The sequence below is a fragment of the Helicoverpa armigera genome, chromosome 4 (assembly GCF_030705265.1).
Source record: "Helicoverpa armigera isolate CAAS_96S chromosome 4, ASM3070526v1, whole genome shotgun sequence".
Lineage (NCBI taxonomy): Eukaryota > Metazoa > Arthropoda > Insecta > Lepidoptera > Noctuidae > Helicoverpa > Helicoverpa armigera.
In genome coordinates, this window is record NC_087123.1 from 5,851,976 (window position 1) to 5,868,360 (window position 16,385).

General features: G+C 34.9%; 1 protein-coding gene across 2 annotated transcripts in view; it reads right to left on the bottom strand.

Annotated features, from left to right (window-relative positions):
- The window catches only part of LOC110384131 (uncharacterized), a 52,966-nt gene that overhangs the window by 8,085 nt on the left and 28,496 nt on the right, over positions 1–16,385 (bottom strand). For both annotated transcript variants that reach the window (XM_021345239.3, XM_021345240.3), the window contains exons 3-4: positions 13,182–13,390; positions 6,504–6,639 (exon numbers count right to left, since the gene is read on the bottom strand). In XM_021345239.3, the coding sequence (XP_021200914.2) occupies positions 6,504–6,639; positions 13,182–13,390 (345 nt within the window). The remainder of the gene's footprint in view (positions 1–6,503; positions 6,640–13,181; positions 13,391–16,385) is intronic.

The following is a 16,385-nucleotide window of genomic DNA, read 5'->3' on the forward strand; positions in this document are numbered from 1 at the left end:
CAACTGAGCGTCGACGACATTTTAGTACAGATGTAAATACCGATAACAAGGTTTACGGAACAATTTGTTCGGTTTTAAATAAACTGCTTCGGTAATTAGCTAATGAAGCCCGTGCATATTTGACGGTTATGGATGTTGATCGATAATAGGTCTTTTGGAGTTTAGCATAAGCAATATTGTAAGCTACTTAGCTGATTCCTAAAGTTCATTGGTATTTTGTACATAGATGAATGTATTCTGTGTTTTGCAGTTTTGTCAATAAGTTATAGACAAATGTAATGTAAGTTAATAATTATATCATTACCAGACAGCATTACTAAAAGTAGGCGTGTGAATTTTCTAAACATAGATTCTATAAAACAAGCATTCAAAAAGGACACGTTTCATTTCATCTCTAGGAATGAAAACGTTTATTTCATTTTATGAAAAGAAAATTTAATTAGAGTAACATTCTAGTAACAAGCTAATTCATAGAAGTACACATATACATAGGTACGCTATTTCTCTCTATTCACCTTTCTGTTAAATTAGTCCAACCTTTGAAACAGAAAATTACAGTTCATTTAAAATTTGCACGTATTTTCTGTCCTGTATCTGTGACTGAAAAGGACTGGATTCCATATATACTGGAACCAACATATGTAGCTAATGTACTCACTATCTCATAGAATTTCAATGAAAAAGAGATACAAATCTCGATCTTAAATAATTTTAGTTCTTAGAATAAACATCAAAATTAATCTAAACGTATAATCTAATAATCAATCAATTCATATTAATTATTCAAGTATTGAAATACTCTCTAACTTCTTGTATGCCACGAATCCACGCGAGACACAATTGATTTTCTATTGTTTTCTAATAAGCGGCATTCAAGCAGTTAAGTGTAACTTCATAAAAACAAACTCTGGTACAAATCGCATAAAATTAAACATTAATCGTATCACAAACTTCTTGCACAAACCACTTGTATTCAAAGTCTCCAGCAAGATTTAAACGAAGTCAAAGCTTCAGATAGAACTGATAATAAGGTCCAACAGATATCGTTCCGGATTTAGCATCGCGGTGTACCACTCAGCGGTCTCAGCTTTTACTTAGTAATTAATTCTACGAACTACAGCAACGATTCGGATACCTGACGTCTAGTCAATATGCATGAAAATAGCTCGGGAAAGTCATGTTAACTGACATTGCCATGAATGGATAGATACTGAGGAATAAAATCAACAATTGATTGACTGTGCCTACGCTAAATTCGCTTATTAAGCTGTAAATTAAAGATGCTTTTTAAAATTAGCTCTCATACTTGGTGCTGTAACAATTAAAATAGAATAATGGAAAATACATAAGGACTTGTCAACATACAAACAACATGTAAACAACCTTTTATCATGCGTACGCAAATATGTTATCGGTTAATAGTTTAATTGATTTAGGAATTGCGTTGAACGTGTACTAAACGATTCCAAATTAGCCAATTAAGTAAATAATAATCCAAATGGGACATGGAAGTCCGATTCCATTTGAGATAGCAGTCTGGCGAACGGAAACATAACCATTTCATTGCAGACAAACGGAGAAATAATCTGATTAAGATTAAACTATCATTCGATTCATCTGCGACGTGTGGTGAGGTCTAATTATAATACAGAGCACCTGATAACAATAATGTAGGTACTGAGATATTCCATCTATGTAGTAGCTTCGGTGACAGGTATCGATTCTCCATAAAGAGTCATAATGCTGCAATTTTTACTGCATAGACTGAACGATGAAAGGAAGACATATAAGACATGATAGGATGACATATAAACTCCAAGTTTCAATCACGTTAGTGCATTAAAGTATGATGATGATGTGCTTCCTACGACATTATATATTACTGATGCGATTCCACCGTAGGTTAATTTAATGCTATACGTATACGTGCAAGCAAGGGAAGACTGCCAACTGACTGACTTGTTAAAGTGAATCGCTATTCAAATCAGATTATTAAAAACATGACAGTACCCAGGTACTTAAAACGTTTTTTCTAACTCCCACGGAGCTATAAAGCAACCAAGCTACGAGCTAATGATACATTCAAAATGAATGCCAAATTAAAACTAAAGTTCGGAGTAAGTTATTAGGTTTGCGAACAACAAACTATAGAAATATGATCGGGCCGAACTTTATGGCTAATCTGAAAACTTTGGCTATATTATTACCTTGTAAGTTGGGGGAGTTCGCTTTAATGTCTAGACTATAACTGAGTATTTTTGTTTGCGTACCGTGTGGGTAATGTTGTTCAATGTTCTGGAATAACGTTAACTCGCTGGAGAGCATCTTTAGCGATGTCCGTCTGGCTCTCGACCCAATTTACTGTCACAAGGTAAAGGTTTTTTGTCCCATTACTGGCGAATAAGAGCTAAACCTAGGCTATTTGTACAAAAGTACATTTTTATTTAAGGAAAATTGCTTGTATTGTTACTGAAGTACATATTAATTCTCGTGTTGTTTTATAGATGTTTTGTCCTCAGTGCTATTTGAACCGACATATTTCCCAAGTGAAAATTAATTTGAGATTCCAATGTCATTATATATTGCCTTCAATAATTCGCCAAGTTATGGTAATCCTAATCCCACGCCAATTGCTGGCCGGCCACTGCATTAATATTCCTAAAATATGATAATTTTGGTTATTTCCACCCAAATGATAACTTTCAGATTGAAATGGAATTTGTTCTGGAATATTTTTGGGTTTGGGAAAAAAGTATGATTTAACCGAGAATTTGGTAAATTGGCTTTGTAACTCGCAAAAAACGAAAGCTGATGATTATAATTGAGAGACAATATACCTCTAGATCCACGTCGATTTTCTAAAAATCCATCATTTAAACGTAAAGCCGTACCAAAGTCCTGTAGGAAATGCTATGCTATAATAACTTTCATTTTTGTCTCAAATAGCGCTCCCAAATAAGTACACCCACGCTGTTTGCTGTGGTAATGAGAAATGATTTGATTTCACTAAATCTGGCTTCGATCCCCCGGACTTTCCGATAAGGGAATTGTCGTCATCATTCACTTAGATACTGTAGTTTCAGCTACTGTTATCTTATTATTCTGATTATTTTGTTATTATTGTGATAGATAAACTCAAATTAACGTCATAGCGGCTAATATCATGGTGTAATATCATAGAATGTATATTTCACAAGGAAAAATGTAATTACAAATTCGCTAACTGTGATGTGTTAAATTGTCATTAGGTATCTATGTATTGTCTATACATATAATAAATCTGTAGAAAAGTAATTTTTGTACATTGAAGAAATTGGCAAAAAAAATAGCCAGCATGTTAAAGGATAACTAACAGAACCCATTTCCATCATTTTTGTCATTTTTGTCTGTTTGTCTGTTTGTCTGTTTGTCTGTTTGTCTGTTTGTCTGTTTGTCTGTTTGTCTGTTTATCTGTTTGTTCGTTCGGGATTCACGTAAAATCTACGAATTCAATGCAGACAATGCTTATATACAAAAATTCTACGTAACTTGGGGTATTATTTAGTTTTTGTTTCATCGAAATCGATTCACTCTATCAAAAGATATGATTAATTTTGTGAATTCAAGATGTAAAATATTACGACACGCAATCTGTTTGTCAAAACTGTACATTTGAATGTTGTACTTATATTAGTTGATCGGCCTATTATTAACCTTTACACAGAAAATCACACCTTCATAAGTAACTTCGGAAGAAAAAAAAATGAAAATTGTGTTTAGCCAAGGTTAAAGTAGCTCCATCTGTGGTAATCTGTGTTAAATAAAATACATAAAATTTGTCAAAGGAGCGAGGTGGTAAATGACAATAAATTACCATACATTCTTTATAGAGGATTATTATTTCAACAGATGGAGTTGTGTATTTTCCGTAATTCACCATATTTTAACACGTAGTGTAATTTTTCGATAGACATTTCAATAGTGTTTGTCAGTTTGCCGTGCCACATCAAAATCCAATTATAATTATTACCTTGATGAAAGGAAAATAATAGTTCTCAGCCAAATTTAAAACGGTGCCATCTAAATTATTTTTTGAATATTATGTCAAAAATGATGACTTTAGTATAACAATTAATTATCATTTAAAGTTACAGATGGAGTTTATATCAGGATTTTTTCATAAACATAGTTTAGCTTCTCTTCCACTAATGTGGTGGCCTTAAAACAAATTACTTTGAGTGAATAGTATTAAGTAGACCTTCATTATTTTTTCTGATGCAAAGTATGTAAACTTAATCCTAGAAGAAAGGAGGATCTGTCTCTCGCAAGTGCTACTAAGCGTGAGGTAGGTAGGTAATGTAGGATTCTGTAGCTTTAAGAACAAGCCCAGATACAAAGTGCAGATAAGAAATGGGAGCTTTCTCGATTTAATACCATACACACGTAAAATGCTTTATGCGTCTGAAAACGTACAAATTGCGCGTCGCATACCAGAGACATGCTTACTTTCAACTTCTGATCGCAAATACACTGGTCACGATTACGAACAGTCTCAGTAAGACCCGAGCCAAGTCTAAAAAAACACCTTTTATATAAAACTACGTTTGATGTCATTCAATCACAAAGACAGAATTGTTTTCTGTTGCAAATCCTATCCACCTGTAGGTATCCTATCCTAATCCAGCATGCATTGCAGGTGTGCATTGCACAAAAACCAATGGTATTCTATTCGAGAAGTCAAAAGAGTCGACCTGCCAACGTCAGCTTCTGCGCTAAGCAAGTGTTCTTAATAGTACCATCAGAATTACATTCATCGTTGAATGAGGTGAATAAATTTTCAGAAACCACAATAACAGTAGGAGCCAAAGCATATGATCGCTTCATAGAGCTTTGATTGGCCCCAGTTGACCAAGTCAGGTCTGATTTGTTCGTTCATCAGATCTTTGAAAGTTTTTCGGTGGACTTTTTTTACTTACTGTCGTCCTGTTTACGTGTGACACAAAATATGGTATATAAACGCAAGAGCGAAATTTTCCCGGTGTGCGGTAGTGACGCCCAGTGTACAACACTTCTGTTTCTTTTGATTTGCTGGCTCCACCAAGAAATGACAAATTGAGAGCGTACATTTTGAAAATCTTGGCAAAACTGCAGGTTTCAAGTACGAACACATGAAGTGGACTCTCACAGATACGTACATTTTGCCTATTCGTGAACTAATGCAAACATTTCGGTGGAGTCCCGGCTTAGGCCTCCCCCACATTAGGCGTGCGCGATCCTCGGGCGTGTGAGTAGCGCGGGCGTCGCGAGCGCGCTGCATGAACGTCGCGTTTTGCTGCCCTGCGGCATTTACCTGCAGCGAGGTCGCGGCGCCCACGCGCCGCTCTCCTTGACGTTTAACTGCTAAGGCGTTTAGCGGGTGGCGGGGATAGCAGGCGAAGGGGTAAGAACGCAACTCGAGCGCCGCGTCGCTTGCACTCTTCACACATGCCGCAGGGCAGCAAAACGCGACGTTCATGCAGCGCGCTCGCGACGCCCGCGCTACTCACACGCCCGAGGATCGCGCACGCCTAATGTGGTCAGCCTTACCATAGTGAGTAAGTGCACAGAAAATCCCCGTCATACAAGTGTTTCTCCCCAGTAGTGAAACTATCCTACCCTATGCGCCTGCTGATGATGATGATTCATTTTATCATCCATCCGGCTATTCCCCAACTATGTTGGTGTTGGCTTCCAGTCACCGAATCTGTTTGAGTACCAATATTTTGCTTGGAGCGACTACCTATCTACCTATCTTCAATCCAGTCAACTACACAAGCCGATATCCATGGTAAGACTGACAGACTTTCTGGCTTCTGATTAGTCGCAGCAGCTGCAGAAAATGTACAAATGACAGCTTTGTCAGACTCTAAGCATATCATCATCATCATCAGCCTATCGCAGTCCACTGCTGGACATAGGCCTCTCTAAGTGCACGCCACTGAGATCAAAGCATATAGACATAGATTATAACTGTTTCCTGTGAAAATTACTTACGCACCATACGTAATAATTTTCCAAATTGGCTGACTAGATCCAGAGATATTGACAACGTCACAAACTTTACTTCTTTTGTTTAGATAAATGGTCACATCCACAACACAACCTTGATCAATGAATCTATGCGACTGCTAAGTGCTAATCCTAATTATACTGTCACGTGAAAGAATGCACCTACGGGATAAGTAGTATTTTGACTATTCTATATTGCCCACGCAGACGAAGTTGCGGGCAACAGCTAGTAATTAATAAGATAGTGTAAACCTATATCTTTTCTAGTAATTAAAATTCTTAGTAATGGAAATGAATTGCAGCAGGATAAGCTTTATATGAAAGAAATACATATTAAGGAGATTCATATAACAAACTTTTCAATAATTTTCCAAATAAATTGAAATATTCTAAGCATTGCATATTCTAGGATTTTTGTAGCTAGGAAATATAATAGAATAGATTTGAAATCATCCTATATTATGATCGATACCTACCAACGACTTCTAAGGGTGCTGATCGTATTTCTGTATGAAAGGTAGGCGCGTCGGCTGACACCTCGCATCGGAATCGCCCCGCCATCGCTGGTGTCGCTTGCTGTAGCACCACGCGCCTGGCTCCTGAACGAGATATCTGTTGAACAAAAAAAAAACCTAATTAGCTATAGGTTTAGGTATGTATTTTAAGTCTCTTAACGGTAAGGGCGCCACACAGTCATAACATGCCCGCACAGTTTTCTAAACGCGTGATATTTTAGCCAAGAATGCGCGTGCATGCGTATTCGTTTGGTTTTGCTACGTGCGACATAAATCCGCCATTGTGAAAACGCTGTAAGAATGAAAATCGCCCTCCGGTGTCCTCCACCGGCCTCGCGTCGGCTCGTTCATTTAAATCTAGGTTTTGATTGGTTTTGTAAATGTATTTAACAATTCTACCATCTAAATCCGCTGCAAATAACAACGTTTTATTTTTATCTATCTTGATCAAAGCATGGATTAATACCGTACATGTATCTAAAATAAACGTAAACATCGCTTTGGCTGGGGCTTCGACAGACATATGATGATATCGATACCGAAAAAATAAGGTCACAAATATTTATTATTTATTATCACACGAATTGACCATATTTTTGTAAGATTGATTAAAAATAAAAGCTTAGCCTACTTTCCAAGCGATAATATTTTCATTTGATTGCTTGTATATGCCTTCATTAATCACAATTAATTTCAGTACCTAGGTACATGTAATGTACATATAAGTACTAAATACAGCTAAAATACATTCGGCTAATATAATAGGCACGGCTTTAACATGTTTGTATTGTAAATTAATTATGATTCAAATAAATAGAAAACAACATTTAAATAAACTCGTGACTTTCCCGACGTAAATGTGCTAAAATAATAAATAGTTTGCATAAACAACACCTCATTTAAATTATTAAGTAGGACGGCCATTTATTCAATGTTATTTTTCCATCCTATAATCACGGAGCTGATTTACTATGGCTCCCATGAAATATAACACTATAACGTGTCACATTACTCAGTCGGAACCATGGTTTAGCCACGCCTTATTACGGCTGCCATAAACTTTACTCCAACATTCAATATCGATTTTATAAACGTTTAAAAAGCACCCTTCCAAGGCTAAGTACCCGAAATACTACAATTTGTAAATAATTTATAGTGCCACAAATTAAGATTAATGTTGCTTGATATTGGAGGGCATCCGAAATAAATATTTAGGGGCAAATAAAAATACGAACTATTGACATGCATGAATGAATGAGGTATCGTTTATAGTGTAAGCTGTTCTACTTGGAATAGAAAAAAAGTATAACAGAAAGGCGGTTAGTACAGTTTCAATAGTACCTACAACGATTACTTGCATGACTTACTAGAACTGTTATTGGAGTTAATCGAGTCAGTGGCTCGGTAGATTGGCACAAAAATTTCATACATTCTTGGAAGTGCCGTCCCTACATTCCCGTAGTGGTTGAGGGGAAGGTGAATGCAGAAAATCTAACTTTGAGTAAACCCATTCCTTTTGTATCACACAGAACAAGATTAAACATTGAATAAACCACATGTTTGTAGCTTTAGCCGCATACCTATACCTATAAAACATTCGAGTGACATTTATTCTTTCATCTTAATTGGTACAGATTTAAACATGATTGAATAGAAGCATAAGGACAGATGGAAAATCTCAGCTTTGTAAATTAGTGAGAAAAGAAAAACTCAAAGCTTTTTTCTATACCTTCCATTTATCTTGCAAACGTTTAACGATGAGGGCGAATAATAAATATCTTACAGGGAAACTGTTTCTCTTTGTCACTCAAGTATTTTATATCTGTAGGGCCCATCTAGTCCTGAGATAACATGTCTAATTCGTCCTTTTCAATTTCAAAGCCACGTGGTCCGTCTGATGAAAGATAAGGCGCAGTTTGTTTGAATCCAACTCTTAGTTTAAAACCTATTCATTAGATAAACGTCAAACTTTCTCTGGCACCAACTTCTCTTCAGATTATCATTCGCATATTCATTTTATAACTTCAGTTCAGGTGAGCATCGTTCCAACTTTAGCTCTCGAGTGTACTTAGCATCTCAATTTTCTTAAGCTTCTTCGACTGTTTGTGCAGTCACTCAAATACTATTATTCTCTAGATTTTTTCATATCGATGAAACTTGGGTTTAAAAAATCGTTTTCTATGAAAATTACATTATACAGATTCAGTTTTCAACGCTAGCGGTTAAAACAATTTTATAGTATCCTGCACTCAGTTCATACATAAATCTTTCATATGAATTGACAGTGCCTATATATTGTCATCAACTGAATTTTCAATAGTTTTTCCATTACGCTACTTTTATCGCGTGTGCCTGATAGTGACGTCTATCAAACTAAATATAGAACACAACTTAATACAGATACAATGATAAATAACTCGTTTTACGTGACACATTTAGGTACGTTTCCATAAACGCTGGAATAATTAACTGTTAGTGACAAGCATTGATAAAAATTCGATAATGGAACAAATATCGCTCCAGAGTTTACACTTTTCCCAAGTATACACAAAAGGCTTTTTGCTTATGTCTATTTGTGTCTCAAGAAGTCTTATGGAATACGTCACATTTCATCTCGAAATTGCTTATTTCATTTCGAAAGATATTTATAAGCCTCATCCCATCAAAGTTAGGAGAGGCGACACGACTCAATATACGGCTTCCGCACAATATCGTTTGTTGTTATGGTTTGTACTCCCTTTTTATCGTAAAGCAGTGATTACGTCCATAATCTTATATTTTTAATACGACTATTACCACCAACTTTTATCTAGCCGCCTATTATGAATATTTCATTATGATAATTCGTGCCTAGTTTATCGGAGGCGAGTCGGGATCGTTCGTCAAGGGTCCGTAACTTTTTAGTCCCAGATTAACGAACCTCTGTTGATAGAGGCGAAAGTCTAAAATAGGTTTAGAACCTTTTTCTGAACTTTAACGTTGTAAAAGGTGTTAATGATTTAGGGTCACTGAATGTGTACGGTCATTGATTAATAGAGATTCATTAAGACGAGCAAACACAATCAAACAGGAATAAAGACTGTATCAAAGGAAAAAGTAACAACATATAAGTACAATGTACATATATATTCATTATTTATAAGTTCTCACAAAGTTATAATGATGTGCAACGCTATGGGAATCCCAAAAATAGTTCTAGAATAACATAGATTATAATTATTTATTACGAGGAGGCATGCGATTTAATGTTATCTAACGAAACATCCGGGTACTAACTGCTTATCTCCTGTTGTGATTGATCAATCGTCACCTGATAATGATTAATTAATTCCACATTATTATGTATAATTCAAATACGATGGTATAAACTGGAGCTAGGGCATTAAAATAGTAAATGTGTATTATCTCTTGTACAAGAAATATTAGAGAGTAACTCTGTCTGCCAGGTTTTTACACCAAAACTACTGAACTGATTTCAATTTTGGTGCAAAGATACTTAATCTAAAGCCTGATAAAGGACGTACGTTACTTTTACCCAGGTTTGGAAAGTTTGTTTTTTTGTTACAGCCTTTTTATCGTCCCACTGCTGGGCACAGGCCTCCTCTCACACGGAGAAAGATTGAGCATTAGGTAATCACCACGCTTGCTCAGTGCGGGTTGGTGATTTCAGACTATATAAGTCCAGGTTTCCTCAAGATGTTTTCCTTTACTTTGGAACGTGGTTCTCCCGAAAAATGGGTGAAACCGCGAGACTGGGGAAGTGGGTGAAACTGACTTTCCGTGATCGTCATGGCATGTTATTGATATTGTTATTTCAATAATTTACAGCTACTACGAGTAGGTACTATGAATATTAACTAGCATTCTACAATAATAATTGCGTAGGTACATATCTGAAATTCTTTAAATATTCATTTTAGTTATCAAATTGTTGTTTATCCAAAATACATTTTTGCAACTGACCTAGATAGAGAATAAAAACTTGTTGTTTATTTTCGAGCTTATTCATAGAAAATAACTAGACTAGACAGTTTAGCTCTGTTCTAAGCTAAAAACTTGCTATCGCCAAGTCTGAGAAAGCACATAAATATTAAACTAAGTAATTAGTTCAATAACTTTACTTTTGAACAATTCGGTATTCTCATTCAGACTATCTACTTTTTGTACAGTATGTGCCAGCCAACAAAACTAAAAGGAATTATTGGAGGTCTATGTATGAAAATATGCATCAAATATACTTACGTTACATCAGCCAGTGCAGGCATTTTAACACCCATATAAAATTATGGACGATATTATGATTAAACGTAATAAAGTAGTTAATAAAAGAGAGTTAAAATTTTAATCAAAGAGAGTCCGCATCTGACTGATTTGCAAATGACAATCACACTCCACGTTTGGGTCAATTTCTGGAAACCATACTTACTCAGAAACTTCGCATGGGACTACAAGCTTAAATACACGAAATTACACGAAAATAAAAGTAAGCCTCCTTGTTCTTTGACTATTTGAATGTCTCGCAAAATGTCTGGAGGCATATTACATTAAAGTAAAGTTAATGAAATTATCCTCAAATAATCTGAAAATTCGTTATCTGTACCGTTTGAAGGAAACGGAGAAAGAAAAGCAATTTGATAAGCTCCTTTGGTCTTTGTGCCTTGTACATTCATATTTAAGTACGCCTACTTTCATATTCAAACATTTATAAACTTTTTTCATGATACTTTTGTTTTGCGCCTTTGTTATAGTTTTATTTTTATCTCAAAACACGCGCGTGTCTGCTCTTAGACTATTATCCTGCTAAATATTCTCTAATCTAGGGATAATGACAACCGTGTGCCCACTTATTAATCAGATTAGATCTTGCATTGCTTTATCTCGCACCTGCAACCAAGTATTTAATAACTCTTACGACTATGAGAATGACTAGGCAAAATAATAGCAAAAAATTAAAATAAGGTATTTTTATGCCAGACGTGCTATTTGGTGCTTTATGGAAGTTCCTATTAAAATATAATTCATACAAGCACAAGGTTGAATCATATATTACACCAGCAATAAAATTATCATAATAATCAAAACGGGCAAAAGTCGACCGTTATGAGCGCCATTATTCAATACTCAAATATTGAATGCGCAATAGGCTGTTTCTCGAAAATCGCACTGCAAGCGTTTATTTTGTTAAAACAAAATTAGTGTAAAATAAACAATCCATTAGAAGAGTGTTAATAAATCAACTTGCCGACGTTTAGTAGTTCACGCCTTTCCTAACAACTAACGTCTTGCGAGTGACTTTCAATATAACATAAGTGCTTTTCCTTCCAGATTTAAATCTTTAAAATTACACGCTGTATCTGCAGCTTTATCAGCATCGAGCATGAAATTTGTTTGGAAAGTTTTAAAGAATGGATTTGCTTGAATTCCCGAATGCGATGTTTGAGACTTTGGGACGATATATGGCTCCAAATGCGGAATAAAGTGCATGCAAGTTAGGTTATTATTCGTTTAAGTTATTAGCGCATTTCGCTCGGGAATAATAGAAAGCAATGAAATGAAGGAAACACATTACTTACTTACATGCATTCCCTGAAATTAAAAAGAGTTACCTAATAAAATATTTATATCGTTACTGTTCTAAAGAATTATGGAGCTGACTCAGAATGCTCACGGATGTTTCAGAATAATATTGGCCGCACCTTGATTACACGAACTCAATTTAGTCAGCACGTAAAGATAATGTTAAAGTAATGTCACGAAACACAAATGGCTTAAAATTAAATATAAAATACTACCTACTTACTTAATACCTAATTTGTTTGTCAGCGCTTTCACACTAGAGGATTTTCCGCTCAGAAAACTGAGTGGACTTTACCTGCAATGTTTAGCACACAATTGACAACTACGGTTCGCGACAGGTTATTTGTCGCTCAGAATGTGTCGAGCGTAAAAAATCGAGCGGAAAATCCGCTGGTACGAAAGCACTGTTTTCAACAGACTTTTGTCTTGTAACTCATATGAATGTTAGCAAAGTTTTTGTTTTGTTCCTACAGCGAATACGTGAAGGGCCAATGTTGTAATGAAAATGAACTTTAAGTTGTTGCTTGTTTTATTACTTATAAAGTACCGTAAAAGCTCTTCGCTCCGTTTCTAATTTATCTCGGCTTCACGTATTTTTTCCTTTTTCTATTGGTAAAGCAAGCGGTATTAATGCTGTTTGCATTTAGCAGAGCCATAACGAGAGTTTTTGCCTTTTTATTTTAGTATGTATTTAAGAAATATGAAAGGGAATCATAATTATGGTAGAATCATTTCTTGTTTATCTAAATATCCATTAAGGACTTAATTCAGGAACGATTGTAAAGCATTATATTGAAGAGTTTCAACTGGATTCAACAGAGGGAAAGTTTGTAAATCAATACTTATAAAATTGTAATATATTCTAAAATGGTAATAATGGATTTAATGACATCCTAAGGGCGAGTTGCATCATTAAACTATAATGATAACCAAACCATAACCAGACGCCCATAATTCAAATCAGCTATTTGAAAACTGAAAATGGTTCGCTTATCATTATTGTAGTTAAATGGAGCAATTCACCTACGTTGAAAACATTTGCTACTAATAAATTTTACTTACATCTACTTCGATTCCCGGCAGTGGGAACACCCTGGTATGCGGCAACTCTTTTGGAATGTATCGGTAGAACTCCTCTCGCCCTCTGTACCATTTCACACTGTATAGTGCCTCTTCATCTTCTAGCTGCCAGCTACATTCTAAGGTTACAGTTTCTCCTACTAGCACTGCGTTGGGAACGTTGATCTCCAAGTTGTGAAGACCTCGAACACCTGTGGAAAAGGAAAATAAGTGGTTAAAAACATCTATTCGGATTTAATCTGACGGAGAAGTAAACCTAACGAATTCTACCTCTATAATCCGAATCTCTGAATCGATATGAAAAATTCTTTCACTGTTGGAATATCAGATATACTTATAAGACGCCGAAACTACTGAATCAATATGAAAAATTCTTTCATTCTTGAAATACCAGATATACTTATAGGACTCCGAAAGTACTGAACCGATTTTAAAAATTCCTTCACTGTTGGAAAGCTAGAGTATTCCCTAGTAGCATAGGCTATGTTTTGTTCAGGTACGAGAAGAAACCACGGGAAAATAACTGGCTAGGGATAAAATCTTAGTATATTTTTTTTTTAAGTTTTGAATCGTTTATATTCAGTCAATATTTTCGATAATTATAATTATTTTCACATGAGAAATATTTTCCACATAAATACACAGTTGTAAACCACTTACTAACATACTATATAATGTGTGAAAATATCAATTCATTTTCTGAATAATTAAATCATACTGCTGTCGTGCAGATTGTGATTACATTTTGCAATTTCAAAATACATTAATTTCAGAGATGATGCGAGCACGATACCATACAAGTTTGTTATAATGAAAACTTAATTATATATTCAAACAGGGTCATTATTTTCAAAGGAGACGAATTAAAAGGTATTTACGCATTCGTAGGTACCTACTTAAAAAAATTAAACACCTGTTCAAAGCGGCATTCTCAATTAAGAGATGACTATATTCGTTTTTATCGGATAATTTAGGGATTTTCTAAAATAAACAATAGATAAAATCATCCGGATTACAATAATTTTTTTTGCTAACGTAATGCAACATGTGCGTATTGTAAGAATATAAACTAAATTAGTTGGTAATGATGACTTGACCCTTTATTCTAATACCTAATGTCGTAATTAACGTTCACGTACCTACCTACTGTGTTGCGGATGTCGTGTGAAAAAAATAGGTAAACAAATAAAAACTGTTTGTGACTCAAACTGTTTTTTTTTTGTTGAAAGTACTGAAAAGCTAAATGTTTTAGAGGAGTTGCACGTGCATAGAAAAGCTTATTGAAACTTTCAGGATTTAAAAAAAATCCATACATACCAACAGGCCAAATTGAAAGCCCCATTTATGGAATTCAGTTAAAAAAGAGATTGAATTTAGACTTTATCTTAGATAAGAATAAATAGTAACTATTAAGTAACACTACGTAGCTTTTTAGTTTTGTTTTTATTTTATTTGTCTTTCTTCTATTTGAGTTAATGCCTTAATGGTCTTGACGTGGCGATAAAAGTTATTTATTTTATCCTTTTTCTGTTCTGTAGATATCAACATAAGGGTTCTAGAAAAAGTCGCGTATCTAAAACTTTCTAAATTGTGTTAGGTAACATGATAAGTAAAAGGTTTTGTTTCTTGATTAAATAGTCTAGCATTACAACGATATTTAAGTATAAAATAGATTTAATTCTATTTAACTTACTCCGTTACTAATAGCCGAAATGCTTAGTAGTTTTAGCAAACCAAACTTAGGTAGGTTCCTAAGTTTGGTCAGCTAAAACAGACAGAAACCAACAGTTCAGCTAAAGTCAGTGTGCTTACTAGAGTCAATAGCTAGGTTATCTCAAAATCGACTATTTAGTTAATTTCGGAGGACCTATTTACTTTATAACTATTTTATTTCGATAAAGCACCCACCCTGACATAGCATGTATCTAATAAATAATAACTTTACCGTAATTTACAATTAGTAATTGAACTCTAAAATATCTTTAAAGTTACCTTTTGAACGTCATTGATTGCCCCGATTTATATTTAAAACCCAGAACGTATGGGTGTAACATTGATACTTGAAAAAGAAATAGATTCATTTTAGTCGAGTACGTCGAGTGGGTACTTCTCCAAAACCGCGGGAAAAATCTAGATTCATATGAAATGAAAGCAATTTTATTCGGCACGTGTATTGTTCGTGAATTTATATTTTTGCCATCTGTAAAGATTCCAATAATTTTAGGATAATTATCGATCAATCATCATTAATCTTTTTTGTCTAAGATTTTGATTTATCAAATAATTTTAATTTAATTAATGCTCAATCCTTCTCCGTGTGAGAGGAGGCCTGTGCCCAGCAGTGGGACGATAAATAGGCTGTAACTAACTAACTAAATAATTTTAATTAGGTACCTGAATGATTTTGTTTACAATCAACAATTCATCAAATTATGTTAAGGTGGATTTGTATTACAGTTTTACAGGATCATTTGTAAGCTAGGTATTTTCTTTAGTTCAAGGAAAAGATTTGAATAAAAACCTGTGTGTTTGTGAAACATTCAAAGACATATCGAGGATTCTTGACATACGCCTACGTGGGTGTACCTGAGACGAGCGACCTTATACCAAATTACTACCACTCGCGCACGTTTGAAAAACACAGGATATGTGACATGTATACCTACTAAATAAATAAATGTTAGGTTTTAGGTACACATAGAACAGAACATCGTAATATTAATATTTCGGTTTGATAATCAAAGATGACCGGGTAATTACAACAAAGCGCTGAACCAATAGTTGTAAGGTGTTTAATTTGACCATTATCCTCACCTCAATGTGTGGTTTGTAACGAGGTAAAATATGCAGCATTCATATTTTCGTCGCCACTTATTTTCTGATGATTAATAGCAAATCGTTTTCATTTCTGGTATATTATTTACGCGCGCTCTCCACTGGATTCACTACTTCTCTGACCCGGATACAGCTACCCGTTTATATTATTCCTACCTATAAGATAGCATATTATTATATTTTGCTAAGTTTCATCAAAGTCCGCGCGGAAACTAAATAGTTCCGTACGTTGACCTCCGTTTTTCTTCAAGAAGCCAACATGCGAGTGTGATAGCAATATAATTACGCAGGTGTAACAGACATAGGCATACATAGGTCAACGTACGAATTTCTTTCGTTTCCGCGTGGCGT